The sequence below is a fragment of the Aythya marila genome (genome assembly GCF_965140915.1).
Source record: "Aythya marila genome assembly, chromosome: 9".
Lineage (NCBI taxonomy): Eukaryota > Metazoa > Chordata > Aves > Anseriformes > Anatidae > Aythya > Aythya marila.
The window spans coordinates 25,875,463-25,892,698 of NC_139050.1; the positions used below are offsets into that span (position 1 = coordinate 25,875,463).

A 17,236-nucleotide genomic window follows, 5' to 3' on the forward strand; every position below is an offset into this window, starting at 1 on the left:
GGACTGAAAATTAATAAATATTCTGTTTTGCTGGGAGGACTGTCACAGCATGCTTGAAACAAGGTGCCAAATTCTTCACTGATTCCTGCCCTTTAGTGGCCTGAATTGATGCCACTTGAGAAGCAAGAGGCTTAAGTATCACCTCGATTTGTGCCATTATTAGTATCTAAGCTACGGGGGATGAACTTACGAATGAAAAACAAGCAAGCACGACCATCCATCCTCAGTGGATACCTTCAAACTGCAGCACCGCACATCATTGTCAGGGGCTGGAAAAAAAAGAGGAGAAAAGAGAGGGTGGGTGGGGGACGTGGTGGTGGGCAGGGAGCGGGGTCTGTGGGCAGGGGGCACGGGCAGTGATAGGGGTGGAAGCTGGTGCCAGGAGCAGGGCACCCAGAGGGGCAGCTCAGGAAGCTGCTGAAACAGGGTGGAACGCAAAGTGCCAGAAAATAAATCGGGAACTGGCCGGGCCTGCATCCTAGCGCTGAATATGAAATTATGCATAAGAGGCATGTGAAAAGCAGGGTGAGGATCTGTCCTTTGCTGACGTTCGCTGCTGCCCATGGGACATGGCCCGCGTGTTGGGGCATCTCCAGGCACGGCACCAGCCCCGTCCTGCCCCGGCCTGCCGGGGGAAGAGGCAGCGCTGGCCCCGCGGCAGTGCCCTGCTGCCCCCACCGAGCTCGCCCTGAGCCCTGGGGGCTGGCGAGGGCCATGAGGCCGCCCCAGCTGCCGAAGGGCCGTGGGGAGCAGGGCTCCTGCCGGTCTGTCAGGGGCAAGCCGTTGGCTGCCGGTCACCAAGTGGTGCCCGCATCTGTAGGGCAGGGAGATGCGTGCGTGTGCGGACTGGCAGCTGGGTTAGGTTTGGCTGCCCTGAAAGCAGAGCAAAGACTGAATTCCTGTGAAGGAAAACAGGTTGGGAAATAGGAGATTGCCCAATATACCAACCGGTGAGTCACCGGGCTCGCCAGCAGCAAGGGTTTTGTTCGACTGCTGCATGCGAGGGGGGCTGTTTGCTGCCTGGGTGGTGACCGGGACAAAGCCGAGCCCTGGCTTTGCCAGCAGGTGCAGGCACAACGAGCCACTCACATGCTGGGTCCCTCGCACACCGGCCCCTCGCACACCATGACCCTTGCACACCAGGCCCCTCGCTGGCCGAGCTGCGCTGCTGGCCCCGCACAGTGGCCCTGGGATGCAGTGGCAGGCGGGGTGACAGCGAGGGAGGTGAGCGGGTGCATGGGTGCTGTGTTTGCCCGGGCTGCTCCAGCACTTACACTCACCAACCAGAGACTCACGGCGGCCACTTCGTTATTGTCATTAAGCGTTTATTGCCGCGTGTCGGCACTCAGAAGGCTCCCTCACCCACCTGGCCATGTTTGCCAACAGCCAGTCCTTTCACCTACCCGAGGGCCCTCCAAAGGAAAACAGCCCGGGGCAGTCTGAGCGTGCTGGGCGTTAAAGTTCAGCGCCGAGGTGGCTCTGAGCACAAGTGCACAGAGCCTGCACGGGCTGCAGTGCCCTGAGCAGCCACGAGGCAGCAAGTGGGCAGCACCCGTGGGCAGTCTGGGTGTGCTGAAGGCAGCCAGCACCCGGCACAGCCCCTCGGCAGCCCCGCGGGAGGTGCCTGGCACAGGATCTCGGAGGGAAGGGCCGGCAGGTCGGCAGGAGGCTGCTCTGCCCCGTGGCTTCCCCGCTGCACGCCGGCGGTGCCAACCCCCAGGGAAACGAGCAGCGGCTTGGCACAGAGGGCCTGTGCCCCAGTTTCTCCCCATGATAAACAAAGCGGCACTTCTTACACCCACTCTGCAAATAATTTTTTTTTTCTTTTTTTTTTTTGTTTCTGACTGCCAAGGCATTTGGCAGCTGAGAGCCATTTCCTGGAGCCTGCCGGTGCCCGGTGGCTGGTGGCAGGGGCTGTTGGGCGTGGAAGAGGGGCAGAAGCCGGCAAAGGACAGCGAGGGGAGCGTGCATGGGAGCTGCTGCAGCCCACGGGGCATGGACGGACCTGCAGCCAAACCGGGGTGCTCAGTGCTAGCCAGGGAAAGAGACAGGGAAAGAAAGGAAAGCTCCAGAAAATAAAAACAATAATAATAATAAAGGCAGGAAGGAGTGGTTTGCATTTACAGCTCAAAATGCTTCATGCTTCTTCTCTGGAAAAAAGGCCAATAAAGTGTGGGAGGCCAGAGAAGAGAGGGAGAAGGCGGAAAGGCAGAGGGGAGCAGGGGAAGGGGAGGCCAGAAAGGTGATGGGTAACGAAGGGGAGGAGGAGGCTGGGTGAGAGGGGGAGGCCAAAAGAAGGGAAGACTGAGAAAAGGGAAGGATGAAAAAAAAATAGCCAGGCCAAAAAAGACTGGGAGGTTGAAAAAGAGCAGGATACTGGAAAAAAGTGGGGGATGAAGAAACCAGCTGGAGGCCGAAAGAAGAAGTGGAGGCCAAGAGGCAGTGCTGAGGAGCAGGACGGGGGAGGCAGTGCCCGGAGGTCTCAGCATCACCACCAGCACTGGGGCCAGCCCAGAGGCAGGGTGCTGCGGGCTGCGGGTGCTCAGGAGGCTGCTGGGTGCCCGCAGATAAGCAGACGGGGGCCTTCCGCCGGCTGGAGCGCAGGAAGCTGCACCGGGGAGGGAGGGGATGGCCGAGCCCTGCCGGCCCCGTGAGCAACCTTGTGGGTGAGGACGGGGCCGGGCACAGCACAGGCATAACCCCTGCACTGGGGAGGGGGCGCAGAGGTGCCCAGAGCCCCCCAGCTCCTTGCAGCACCACGCACTGCGCCACATCGCTCCTTCTGCTCCGGCCCCTGCCAGGGAAGCCGTGCCCCGTTCCTGGGTTACTTCAGATAAATGACGAAGCTGCTTGATCTGCAAGTCCCCCGCTCAGTTATTTAACTCGAGGACAGAGCTGTGGGTTCAATTACAGGCTGTTCAGTCTGGGGCTGTATTAGATTTCCTGTGTTCAGAAATCCTGGGCATGCCCTTAGCGAGAGTTTAATAGGTAAAAGACAACAAACATTTTCTCAATCGGTTTTGGCAAATTCCCTAATGTATGCACTTACTCTCGCCTATCTACTTTAGTGATAAATTCCTAATTCTGGCCTTTCTCCAAGCAGTTTAAGCTGGCATGTTGAAGTCAAGCTCCAGAATTTTCTTTATAAATAGTAAAGACCAGGGCAGTTCTCTACACCACGCACCGAGTGTGAGCTGCGTCTCCAGGAGGTTTTCCATGCGTCGGCTGAGTGGGAATGCTGAGGAGCCTCCCGGTGGCAGCACGCCTCCCAGTTCCAGCAGGGAAAATGAGAACAGGGTAATGCCTTACGTTACAGACTATGTGGATAATATGCACTGAAAAAGCAAACCAAAACAAAACAAAACAACAAAAAAAAAACACAGCAGTGGGACGGCAGCAGGACAGCAGGATGGTGGCAGGACAGTGGCAGCCCCTGCAGAGCCCCTGGTGCCCGGGCAGGGCAGGCACGGCTCCAGGAGCACCAGCGTCACCGGGTGCGTTGCATCCCCATACAAACTCCTCACCTTGCAGCCTCAGTGAGGTCTTCCAGCCACCGGAGAGGGCTGCTCGTTAAGGAATATGTGTAAATATTTCTGTTGTCACTTGCATCTAGACATTTTGTCAGCAAAGTGAGAGTGTCGGGACAGAGAGCATCACTGCTGCCGCTGCAGTGTCCCGGTGCGCTGCCCACCTCCAGCTGGTTCCTCTCCATCTGCACACCCACCGGAGAGCCTGCAGTTGGCTCAGGCCCCGCCGCTCGTTAATGACTGACTCATCAGCAGCACCGCCTGACTCACCAGCCCATGGCACTCAGCTGCCGGGTCCCTGCGCTCACGGTGCCGCCCCGAGGTGCTGCTGCCCCTCCATGCACTGCTGGGGCAGGGGCACCCCGCAGCCTCAAAGGCCCCCCGGCAGCTATCGCAGCCCAGCAGGACACGCTCTGCCTGCACAGAGCTCCCCCGGGCTGTGTGCTGCCCAGCCCTGGTGCTGCACGTCCCTGGGAGGGGGTCACCTTCCCCATGCAGCTGCTTCTCTGCCCGTGGGCAATCTGTGGGTTCGTGGGAAGCACGGCTGCAAAGGAGCCTCTGGCACAAGCAGGATTTGGGGTGGAAGCACCGCAGGACAGCACTGCCAAAGAGCCAAGCACTGCCAGCCCCGGCACGTGGCTGCCTGCGGGGCGTGGGCACCCGGCGAGGGCTGCCCAAGTGCCGCGGTTTGGCAGCTCCTGCCTCTGCTCCCCAAACAGCGCCGCTCAGGAGCCCTCCCCCGGGTGCAGGCTGCCCGGTGGCCCCAGGCACCTCTGGCACCACTGGGCTGGCACCTGCATGAGATTTGTCACCACACGAGTTTTGTGCTACCATTGCACCCATGTGCAGCGCCTACCACCCGCTGCTCCAGCACAATTGTGCTTTGTCCTCTGCTCACTGTCCAGTCTCAAGACCAAACCCAAACAGGCAGCTTCTGATTTGGCCCTACAAAATGTCATTAAGCCACAGCCTGCAGGGAAAGCACAGAGCTCTTGAAACAGGCCGCTCCAAGCTGCAACCAAAAGGTGATTAGCAATAATCCCATTGAAGACTAAATGGAAATTCCACTGCAGCAGCTACTAGAGGACCAGCACCAGCTGAAGAGGAGCGCTCTGGCCAGGCACGTCACCATCCTGGCACGTTACAGCCTCTGTAATTTCCTTGTAGCCAGCCACGGCCCAGGCAGCCCTGGCAGCACCCGCAGAGCCGCTGCACAGGGCTTGTCTGAGCGGGACCTGGTGAGCGATCCACGGCTCACCGCTCTGCGGGGCTGTGGCAGTCGGTGCCGCGCAGCTCTCACCGCAGGCAGCTGCTGCCCACGGCGCCAGCTTGGAGCTTGCCGACTTTGGAGCTTGCAGCAGTCGCTCTGCAAAGTGATTTGGTGCTCAGGACAACACAGGTAGGAGTGAAACACAGCCCCAGGGCTTGCCCCATGCTTCAATGATGCATGGTCACCAAACAGCACAAGGTTGTTTTATCGAATGGATACGGCTGAAGAGATTAATGTACCTGGTTTTAGGAGAAATTAACGGAGCAATTAATTGTCTAAGTGACCTGAGGAGGGGATGCTGAGAGAAGCAAAGCAGCTCCCATGGCCAGCTTTATCGGGCAGGGTGGATTCAGATCAGTTCCCTCAAACTCCCCTCCATGCTCCTTTCTGTTCTGTATCTGCAGCTCTATTTTAGGAGGAAAGTTTCAATCCAGCACAGATGTTCAGAGCCGGGTTTCATGCAGCAACAATCTTTTCACATCACTCTGCTTTTTGCACTCCAGATTACTAATGCAGGAAGAGCTGCAGCCAGAGCTGGCTGTCAGTGGCTGGAATGAGACACTGAATACATTTTCCCCCTTGGATGAGCGCTGCGGGTGCCGGCAGGCCCAGGATACCCTCAGTCACCTTCACGGGCACCTCCTGCATCCCTCCTCCCCCAGACCAGCAGTGGAGCAGTGTGGCACAAGGAGGCCACCCCCAGACACACTGGGCTGGGCTCCAGCAGTGCCCGGTGCCCCCGGCCCAGCAGCAAAGCGAAGCCCTGGGGGAGAGATGCTTTCCTAACCCAGGAGAGACCCCGGGCAGTTCCCTGGTGCTCGGCCCCATTGCCTGCACAGGGCTGTGTGGTGCTGCCCGTGCCAGCTCGCAGCATTGCGCCGCACGCAGCCAGCCCTGCAGCTCGGGAGCGCAGCGGCTCTCAGTGGCTGGCTCCGGTTTTTATCCTCCGCTAGCGAGAGCGCAGTGACTGAGGGAGCTGGGTACTGAGCCAGGCCTCTCCAAATGCTTCCTTTAATGAGTTCAGCACTTCTCGCACTTAGGCTGCGGTGAGTTCAGCAGCCACGGAAGGTGGGAGCAAGCTGGAAGCCTGCAGGCACAGCTCCAGCCCGTCCCAGCTCCAGCCCGTCCCAGCTCCAGCCCGTCCCAGCACCTCTCGGCGCTGCTGCACGGCCCCAGGGTGCTGCTGGCCCCGGGGGGCACACAGGGACCCCCCGCCACTGGCACGCACACACCCCGGGGCACCCTGTGCAGATGAGAATCTCCTCCTGGTGCCTGTCATTCTGCACAGGGAGGGCACCAAGCTGGCAGGCACAGGTCCGCCTGTGACCTTACCAAGCCAACTGGCTCGGCTGGGACCCAGCCCTCAGCACAGGGCAGCTCGTTGCAGCGGGAGCTCCCCCTGACGCTGCGTGCTCTTAGTACTAACAATGAGGTGCACAGCCCATGGAGTATAAAGCTTTTAAAAGCCAGCGATACTGAGAGGAAGGTAGAAAGCACCAACTTCCTTTTCCTGGGCTAGAGGCATGCACAGTACACCTCTAAATGCCTTTTCCATGAGCTGCTCCCGGCTTTGCTAACACCTAACACAGGGCAGCCTTCATGAGAATCAGCTGCTCTGTGTGCCAGAGGTCAAGGCACGCACTCCGGGTTAGCTTTTTGAATTTGCGATTTTTTCAGTCGCAACTCTGATGAGTTATTTACGGGAAGGAGCCGAGCGCAGGCAGGCGGTGTGGTGGGGCTCCCTCTAACGTCGGCCCCGGCTGCTCAGCTCCGCTGCGCCAGGGCTGGGTGCATGCCCAGGGCACCGGGTGCTGCTCCCGTCTGCGACGTGCAGCCCAGAGGCTGGTCTGAGCCACGCTGTCCCCTTTCTCTACATTTACCCTCTTGTTTAACGTAATAACACCCTCTATACTTACCATTCCCAACACGCAGTCTGTACATGTAACACAGCATGTGTTGCAAAAGAGAAACACCGGGTGTCAGCATCTAGGCCTCTTTCCCCACAAATAACGTCCCTGCAGTCACACAAATACACAGTAAGGTGAAAATGTACACAAAAGGAGGTGCTGTGGTTTTTAACGTGATATAGAAAAACATAATTAAGAAAGAGAACTTTTATTAGGGCAATTTCACTTTATTTTTCCATACAGCAAGGTCAACTATAGCAGTAATAATAAAATAAGCATAAAAACAAATTGCAGCCCAGGACAGAGTACATAATTTGGAGCAACTACAAGCAAAAGTAAGTCTGTGATTACATAATAGTAAAACCAAGCACATCTGTCCTTTCAGCAGATGAAAGTTGCGGGGTTGCAAATAAGTGCAACTTATTCGTTATTCAGTATGAGTACTGGAGAGATCAGATAAAGGAATGGCCCGATCGCTTTTTCTTTCCAGCTTTGGCATAAATAATGACAAGGCGTCTTGAATGCTTTCCATTAAAACTGTAAAATTTCTTTTTTTTTGTAGTTTTTTTTTTTTTTCACCTGCTAAAAGAACAGGACCACTACAGCAATAAAAAATAATCACATAACAACTACAGCTACGGTGTGCTGTTTGGTTTGCCTGTTCATGATTCAACTTTTTTGTGAAAGTCAGTATTTGTTTTGAAGAATCGTTTTTGTGAACAATAAACCACTGAAATTGTCAGAAACTGGTTTGAATAGTATATACCTTTAATATATTTTTGATACTTTAAACATGCAGTAGTTTTTGAATAATGTACGGAATATTTGATCCATGATTTCACCTTGATGGTTTGAAGTACCTGCTTTTTTTTTCTTTTTTTTCTTTTTTTTTTTTCTTTTTTTTCTTAATGATTTTCAGGCAGATTTGAACCAGTGGAGCTTTTGTCAGTCATGAGATCTTGGAAGGATGGCATATCTTTCCAGCTGAAAAAATCCTGGCAAACTACAAGCTGTCCACATAAAGCAAAGCAACTTTTTTGAAGGGGTATGGAGTGCTAACTCTGTGCCACTTTTGCAAGCAATTTTGTTCAGCCTGTCATTTTATTAGCCTTAACAAAACTCCTTGTAATTATAGACATTTTTATTCAAAATAAGATCTTACTATTATACAGGTTTCTCTCTTTTTTGACTATATACAGAAGTGCAAAAAGTCAACCTTCTCTCTATACGTTCCCACATGCTAAACTGCAGCATAATCAACCCTCAAGAGTTTGCACACACACACTATAATTCTTGTTACGTAAACTTTGAGTATTTGGATTATCAACAAAACGTCCCTTGATCTATTGATTATGCAGCTTATTTATAACAAGGCCTGATATTCAGGGATTTCAAAAAATATTTAAACAATATTTTAACATTTGAAATGGATACAGTAGAAAATAAATTTTATTCTAATATCTAGGAACTAGATTTTCTCATAATAACTAATTACAAACAAAATAAATCATCAAAATATTACTCAATTGTCTGCCAGGATTGTTGCGATAGCAACAACTTAACTTCTTACTTAGCAATGATTATATAATTATAAGATATCCATATAAAAGATCTTTGTTCTTTTAATGAAAACTAGACAAGAACTAACAATGACTGACATTCTTACATTGTAATATTAAATCAGTAAAATATAAATCATTTAGTCAACAATAATACGAATATTCATATGACACTACATGTAAATTCAAAACTGAGTATGTTATGAAGAACACTACTTTTTTTTGTATTTTGAAAAATTCATCAGTAAACTCTAATAAAACAAAATTCTATAAACTGAAATGGTATTCAACTGGTAATAGAAAATGAAAACAATCTAATAAATGTAAGAAATAAAAACTACACTTTTAACAAGAAAAAAATAAGTAATATTCTATAATGTTAAGTAACTACAATAACATGTGAAGTCACCTATACTTTCTTAACACGATTGAAATTACATTGGTATGGGTTTTAACCCGTAATGTAATAATCTAAGGCTTTAATAGATGTACAGTACAATCAGTAAAATCAACACATCATTCTTATACTATAAAGCATCTCTCTCAAGCATAAAAACTTGCAGTAAACTTGGAAGTATGGCAAGTTCTACAACCGAACTCGCGCTTCTTCCACTCCACGCTATGCTACCAGTGACCTGGCCCCCACTTCAGCACTTTGCTGAACAGAGCAAAAATATCCTTTACTAGCTGCAACATCCAAACCACAAAAAGGAATTCCTTTGGATGAATCCATTCTTAGAACTTGAATGCACATCTATTTTTTTGTTTTTATTTTGTAAAGGCTTTCTAAGGCTATAAGCAGTTAATCTGAACAAAAAAAGTCACATATAAAACTCACCCGAGTATTTAACCCACCCAATTTCTATGCTAATTAACATCTCCATTTTTTCATATTTTGGTTTGTCATGCATCTGATGTCAGTGCTTCTTTCGTCTTTGTTTAGAGTCACTATTTAATGCGTGACTTTGATGAAGTAAAAGTGAAACCCATCTCTGCAAAGCATTTATAGTCCTTTTGACTTTCGACAGAGGCTATAAATAGAAGCAAAATAAGTTCCTCAAACATGTGTTACTGTGTCTCAGAAATGGCTTTTCCCTTTCATATATCATGTTATACAGTAAAATACGCATAAATATTACACTATAATGCCTTAAAATAGTTTATATATATGTCCAGTATGGGTTAATTTGTACGGCTAGAATATCTCTCTTGTGCTGTCTAACGTTACTGTAAGGAGTAATTGGCCATTTCTGAGACAGCTTTGGTTTTGAAACAGAATGGTGCCCTTTGACTGATTAGTACTAGTAAAGTAAGTGAAAATGTGGTTCTGAAAATAACACTGCAGAAATAATACTCTAATCTGATGTACAGTCTATGGCACTTCATGAAAATCCTTAACAACATGGTACTTAAAGCCATTGATGTGCTTTAAAATATACACAGTTGTGGTTTTGCTTGGCACATTCATCTCTGTCAGATACCTCTCTTACCACTTCTTACAATCTATTACATTAAAAATATTACTCTTAAACAAAAATTACTGTGCATGCACGCTCTCATCTATAATGGCAATTTTAAATACAAGGTGCACCTTTGTTATTTGTAAACCTTGAAAGAAATAAACTTACTTTAAAAAATTATATCTTGGTCTACAGACGTACCAATACATAATAGATTTATGGTTACACCATAGTCTGTCTTTTCAAGGTGACATACATGATTATGTAGGAAATAGACTACATATGCATATCCAAATACATATGCATACTTCTGTGCTAGAAAAGATAGACAATGTTGTAGTTTTTAGACAATAAGATCACCTCAGCACGAATATCAATTAAATGTACAAAGTATATAGGCAACAGTGTGCAGTGGATTTCCAAGTTCTTGTTTCATCTCGTTAACATGCAATGTGTGGATGTCTTACTGCTGAGGGAGTTTCCGAGTGTTGCTTGACGGTATATACATTATGGCTAATGAACTTGTCCTTTTCTCAACCCAAACACACTGTCCTTTTCTCCTTAGTTATGATCTGGAAAGGAAAAAAGATAAATCATTTTCAACACTTTCAGATTATTATTTTTTTTTTAGCACCACATGAGCCCAAACTTTGTATTTGCAATGAAAGGGAAATCTGCCACTGAATACTGGGGAAGCGTGCATCCCAAAACCTTCCGGATTTGCCTTCAATATGCTCTTGCAGCAAAGGCTCACTTTACACACAAAATTTGCAGTGATAAAAGCACACAATAAACTGGCCTCCTGGTGTTCCTGAGCCTACGCTGGATCAGAATCTGGGGGGAGTTTTGTAGACACCAAAGCCCAGATCCCAGAAAGCAGAGATCCCCCCCAAAAATGCTGCGTGAGCACTGCCCGAGCAGCCAGGTGCTCCTCTCTCTCCCCAGGTCCTGTTGCCTCTGCCCGTGTACAATCTGGGAGCCCAACCTCTGTTTGAGAGGCACCTACACTTCTGTGGAAGTCTGGGCCCTCCTTACCGAACCGCCCCTCTCGGGTGGCTATTTCTCTGGGAGACACCTCTAGGGAGGAATTCCTCCCGCACTGCAGGATGGGCTCTGGAACAGGAGCTCTTTTATTGCCAGCTGTCTGCAGAGGGAAGTTTGGTAACAAGCACACCCTGCAGAGAGGCATCCCACCTGAGCACTTAAGCAGTTAAAAAATGTTTCTGCTTGGCTGAAAGGAATAATGGTCGTCATAAACCCACTGTGGCAGATCGGCTAATATTCACCTTAAGTAATAATTCCATTACGGTCATCAAGCCATTCAATGAAAAACACAGCAGAAATGGAGCACAGGAGAGAGAAGGATAATACAAATCACAGGGTATCCCAGAGGAGGTGATGTGTTGCTGATGGTCTTAATTACAACATGCAAATTAGTGAGAGTTTGGAAACTACAATTTACTCGCAGGAAGATAGGGAAAAAAATCTCTCAAGCTTAGGCACGCTGACCTTCAAGCTTTGCAGGAGGAAAGGCTGCAGTACGAACGCTGACGTGCCCTGCCTGCAGCCACAGCTCAGCCCAACACGGTGCGAGCATGACCTGAGCGTGCTGTGAGCTCCCTTTGCCATGTAAGCTACGCCAGAAACAAACTGCACATAACGCATCGGTATCTGACGCTCTGCTCAGAGGAAATCAGGCTTCAGCTTGCGGACTAACCCTGCAGTTTCACAGATGCTGGCTTTCCAAATCTGGAGATTTAAAATTAGTTCTTTCTAGCTTAGCATTAACCACCTCTCACCTAGAGCTGCCAGCCCTGGCTCACTTTAGTGGCTGGAGCCATCACCCTTTGTAAACAAGAGGTAAGGCTCTAATTAGAGTCTCGGTGCTCAGAAGTACGCCTGTACGTGTAACACGTCCTTTCTGTACATACAAACACGGCACCTGGCCCCACAGGCCAGCTAACGTGGGCACTGCTACCTGCAGGCTCTCCTGTCAGAGGAATTTGTGCCAGGGGGAGCTCAGCCTCTTTCCCCACCCGTATCTCAGCAGCTTTCTTTGAAAGAAAATAAAAACATGCTCTCCCTGGAGAAAGACAAGTTATGCACACACAGTAAGAATGAAAACTGCAAGCAACAACGTGTCGGAAACTTACTGTTTGATGACAAAATGTCTACATCTGTGTAACATACTTGTGGCTAGTCAGATGTTCGGCAGATATTATGGGTATCTATAGGTAAAAAATTTAAACAATGAATAACACGTGCAATGAGCCAACCCAGACACAGCAGTTTGCTACAGAACATAACAGTTTGGAACAGTGAGGTTCAGCTGTGAGTTGGTGGATTTTATATTGTAACTATAAGTTAAAAGTCAACTGAAGTGCTACAATGGCAACTTAAAACTGGAAGACATTGTGTTAAGTACTACTGACAAATACAAATATTATTGGTCGTTCAGGAAATAAGAGAAGTTACAATCTATAAAAGTCATGCAGTGCAGTAATTGAAAATAGCCCTTTTTGTTGGCCTACACAAAATTCTGTGCTTTCAGCGTAGCGTTTAGAATGATAAATCCTACAACAGCCTGGCTTCAGTCTGATTTTGTGAAGTGTTCAATGCTTTCCTGGTCTTGTTTTTTGAGTGCCAAACCTAAGATGCCCTGAGCTGGATGCTCACGGCCGGGGAACCCCCCGCAGGGAAGGGCTGCGCGCTTTGCACAGCACCTGGGGCACCGCGGCTCAGCAGCTGAGGGGCTAGGAGTGCCCAAAGCAGGGGAACACTTCTCAAAATCTCAGTCTGCAGAAACAGAATTCACTACATGGCTCTCTGGAAGTGTCCCATTTCCCCTTTTTTTTTTTTTTTTTAATTTAAATCACAGTAGATGACAAGCAGTACAAGTAACAGAACGTATATTCTGCACCTCATTTTTGGGTCCCAGTCTTGCACCCCTCTGGTGTGTGGCACACAGACTAATGTCAGTGCGAGGGAGCCTAAGCAGACCTTGCAGGTCAGGCCCTTAACGAGGGAAAACACCAACGCACACAAACACCAGGAGAGCTGTGTATGATCTTGCAATGCGAACAGGACAAGGAAGTCCAGCTGGAGGGAGCGAGTAGATGCGCTCATGTACAGCAGACATGGCTGGGCACATGACACAAACTGCTTCGTATCGTCACAGACAGCTGCTGCACTTGGAAAGCCTTTTTCTCCTAATGGGCACTACAGTTATCTCTCAATCCGCACAGGGAGAGGCGTGAAGAGGCTCACTCTCAGCTCCACCACCTGCAGGCCTTGCCCTTGTTTCCTCCTCCCTTCGTGCCCTCTCCTCCCCTGCCAGCTTCACACACCCCTGCCACATCGCCAACTTGTACAGAAACGTGCTTCAAGGGGAATGAAGCTTCTCATACCATTTTTGTCTACTGCTGCAGGACAGGCTGGTGCACCCAACTGTGTAGAAGCATCAGGGATAGTGCTGTCGAGACATACCAAGGACCTTCAACACCGGTCAATGAAGATGAAGGGCCAGATCTTAAGACTTTCGGCATGCATGCACAGTGCGTCGTGTGGCATTAAGTCACTTCAGCATCGCTCACATGGCATATACATATATGAGCTATATATGTATATATGGTTTGGCTGCAGTACTTCACTCCGTGTGTTATGAGGCTCTGGGAGGGGTATGCGTGAAATGATCTGATTCTACTACAGAAAGTTTCCCTCTAATCTATTTGGGAAAGTGCATGGGAATTTGGACAAAGAAGATTTGTAAAAAATAATGGTGGTTTTCTGCGGCTTGGCTGGTTCTTGCTACTCTGTGGACTTACGGAGAATGTAAGGGGAAATACTTGAATTGAGTGTGCAGGGCAGCAAATTACAGTACTGGGATCCTTTGATACAAGGGCTCGTTTGCTAGGGTGATGTGTACGCAGAGGTAGTCACACCTCTAAGCTACCTTTCCAAAATACGAAGTAATTCTCAGGCTGGTTTACATCCAGGAGTGATGGGGCCAGTCGGCACATTCCCCACACGCAGAAAGCGCTACGAGGTTAGCACAGTGGGCTGAGGTGTGCTGGGATCTGTGAAGTACCCAGGCCCTTTTGGGATGTGCGCACCCCTGTATCCCTGCAGCAACGGGATGGTTGGAGTAATATTTCTGAGGGGTCAGTAAGCAGACAGGTTAACCAAGGACGTACAGCTGGGCTACTACAAAATGGTCGTGCTCAACAGCTGAGGGTGGAAAGGCTCGAACTCAGCGGCCCTGGAGCCAGCCCAGTGGGAGCACGAGGAACCCTCTCGGGGCTGCGAGCACCCCCGGGCACAGAGGCACAGGGCAGCAGGACACGGGCATGCACCCACTGCTTCACCTCCTGGTGGCTGCACCATGGGAGCTCAAAACTGCTCGAGGGGGCAGCCCTCACGGCTTCAGTCGGAGCTGTGGCTACCTCAGGCAAGCCTACCTTGAAATCGGACCTTTATTGCCAGAATTAATTACAAATACTGAGCCACGCTTGCAAAATGCTAGAGGTGGTGTTTAGTTCCCTCCTCTAAAAGGCACGTGGGGTTCCCACTGAGCTGGGAGTAAAACCTGCATCTCAGACCAGAACTGACACAGTGACAGAAGGCACTTCTCAATTTCTAGTAAAACTCACAAAATCGTTTGTTTTTCTAAAATGAAGATGATGGTCTTTTAAAACTTTTTGCTGTTGCCCTTTTAGCCAGATGTACTACAGGAATCTGCACTTCTGACAGCTCAGCTAGCTAAAATCATGGGGCTGCTCTCCGCTCTCAGGAGCAGCTTCAGCTGGCACGTGTGGGAACTGCAGGCTCCGGCCCCGGTGCTTATCTTTAGAGCAGAGCTTGTGGCTTCTCTGGGAGGACTTCTGATTACTTATTTAGTAAAGCACTATTTTTTTTTTCTTTCCCTAAAATACATCCAAACATGGAAACAATTGGGGCAGCTATTTAGAAATAAAACCAGATTTTAACGGGCATTTGTTAACTGTGGTTTGTCTCCTGCAAAAGGCAGCGAGCTCTCTCCTAGTATGATCACAGGGGGAAACAAAGGCTTAAAACATGCTTCTGTGTGGCCCACGCTCAAATGTTTTTGTTTTGCTTTTGGAAGAGCTGAGGAGAGTCAGAACATGTTCAGACTGCTAAATTCAGACTGTTAAAATTCTGATCCTGCCATCCCTCTGCACTAAAGTTTTACTGGTTTTGATTGGACTTCTGCGTGAAAAGGAACCGCAGGCTCGCGGACAGAAATAGAAACAAATAATGGGTTCCGTGTATTATCCCTTTTCTCTTTACATCTCTGAGAGCAGAAATAAGCAGCACAGCCCATAAATGTTAAGACTGAGTCAGAAACTCTATTATCAATTATTTTTAGCATCAGAAATGGAACTGCAGCACCTTTTGAGCATGGATAGAGGCTTATTAAGCTGTGCTGCAGATCTTAGAGAGAATGTGTAGGCCAACAAGAGGTAAAATCAAAACCCCCATGCTCATTAAAAGCACCAATTTCAAGTTGTCTGTAAGGAACAAAGCTGTAAATTAGCAAACCTGGTTGGCTGTGGCTGTTGCAGCGAAGGGAACACTTGTGGCAGATGTTGTTGCTGCAGACACAGTGGCTGGCGTAGCACCGTGCACCATGGGAACTTTCGGAAGGAAAATCATATAAGCAAACATACAGAAGAGTGTAGCAGTATGGGAACCAGAGCGACATGTGGTAGGATAATTGAGCATGGTATTTATCACAGCAAAAAGCCCGAGACATCATTGCCAGCGCGTGACATGCAACCACAGTGCAAAGCAGGACAACATTCCAGGGAGAAAGAGGGGAGGGATATGAAAGAGAAAAAAAAGGGGAAAATGCTTGTTACCATCAAATCAAGAAAATCGACACAAACAAGCTTAATCATTTCAATACCAAAATCAACAGAAGAATTTTAAAATGCCCTTATATTTACAGTGCTTTGTCTTTACAAAATTCAACCCAGATATTTACTGCAAACAAAAATTAATCTTGTTGAAGGACAGTATACTTCTACGTCGCTATAGTAAGGTACAGTCTTTACTTAACACGATAGTTTCTAAACACTGGAACTCATAGTCCAATCAAAATCCACCAAGGAACAATGTGCAATTCAAACAACTGCTGTACAAAATTAACGACATCTACGTTTCCGTGTCAATTAAATAAAACAATCGCATTTAATTGACAGGTGTTAGTGCAGGAGGCTAAGGGAGATGGATTGGCACGAGAGCTGAAGTTAAATCTAGCAGTGGATTTTGAGGGTCCGTGAGCTGCACCACAGGTTTAAGATAATCAAGAAACAAAGCTGGCACCTACCAACACTTGTAGCGGGTGTCATGCACAATATTGAGCCTGCCCATCATGCATTGCAACAGGAAGGTGGATTTGGAAAGGGAAAAGAATTAAAACAACCCATCACACGTGTCATTAGAAAACTTCATTTGAACAAAGAAGAAAAATTGTTATTATGGGAACAGTGGCACGTAACCGTCAGCACAATCAAACCACACACAGCACAGTGATCCGGCACAGCGAGTGTCCAGCGCAGGGAGGGCGGCCGAGCTGGGTGCTGCTGCACTGCTGCCTCTGGGACTGAACCCTGAGCGTGGCCAGGACAGCTCCTGTAGCTTCACTGCACAACCCTCTGTGTTGTTGCTCTGCCCTCTGACACAAGCTTTGTAAGGGCTCTAACGGGGTCGCTCAGACACGGCACGCTCACAGCTGCAGCCGCCTGCAGGGCCCCGATGCCGAGCAGCCGGAGCAGGGGCCGAGCATCGCTTTGGCCATCGCTACCCAGAGCTGCCCCGAGAGGCAGCGTGAGGCTGCTGGTGGCCACAGAGCGACCAGGGGGCCGGGACATGTCCCCTGAGCTGCCGAGGACAGCCACAGCGCTGCCTGGGGAGCTGCTCTGCCCCCGCGCAGTGAGACGATTGTACTGATCTGTTACTTGCCGCCTGGAGCCCAACGTTTAGGTAACAGATAGGGGAAAAAAAGGAAAGGAAAAGAAAAAGAAGTGACTTCAGCATACAGTGTGTTTGTCTTATCTGGGTGACCCCTGTGAGCTGCCGGTGGAGTAGGAATGATTCTGCCTGTCTCCCTGTCTCCCTGTCTGTTTGCACGTCAGAGGAGTGACTGGAAAGCTAAATTGCCCCTGCAGCACGTGGCAGTGCCCAGGAGGACTCACTCAGCTTTTTTTCTACATTATGGGACAGATTTCAAGCTGCCAGAGTTTTGTGCCCGTAACCTGCAGCCCTCCTTAGGCTATACAAAAGTGCTGAAGGGACAGCATCTTCGGAACCCTTCCCTTCAACTGCACAGCCAACAAAGTGAGGTGTTTTAGAGACATGAAGGTATCTGTTTGTCAATGAGCTGTTGTTTGTTCACGTTACATAGCAAAATGCCTTCTGCCAGGCCAACTCAGATGTTTCTATTCTGGTTTGAATAGTGATGTTTCAGAACAACCCTTTTTAATAAAAGATT

At 48.9% G+C, this 17,236-nt stretch overlaps 1 protein-coding gene across 17 annotated transcripts in view; it reads right to left on the bottom strand.

The window, feature by feature from the left end:
- Positions 1-6,910: 6,910 nt before the first annotated feature.
- The window catches only part of MBNL1 (muscleblind like splicing regulator 1), a 65,161-nt gene continuing 54,835 nt past the window's right edge, over positions 6,911-17,236 (bottom strand). For 10 of the 17 annotated variants that reach the window (XM_082767358.1, XM_082767361.1, XM_082767362.1 and 7 more), the window contains 4 exons: positions 16,073-16,108; positions 15,283-15,377; positions 11,877-11,951; positions 6,911-10,295 (listed from right to left, as the gene is read on the bottom strand). In XM_082767358.1, the coding sequence (XP_082623484.1) occupies positions 11,895-11,951; positions 15,283-15,377; positions 16,073-16,108 (188 nt within the window). In that variant the 3' untranslated portion in view covers positions 6,911-10,295; positions 11,877-11,894. The remainder of the gene's footprint in view (positions 10,296-11,876; positions 11,952-15,282; positions 15,378-16,072; positions 16,109-17,236) is intronic. The other 7 variants (XM_082767366.1, XM_082767353.1, XM_082767363.1 and 4 more) reach the window with 4 other exon arrangements.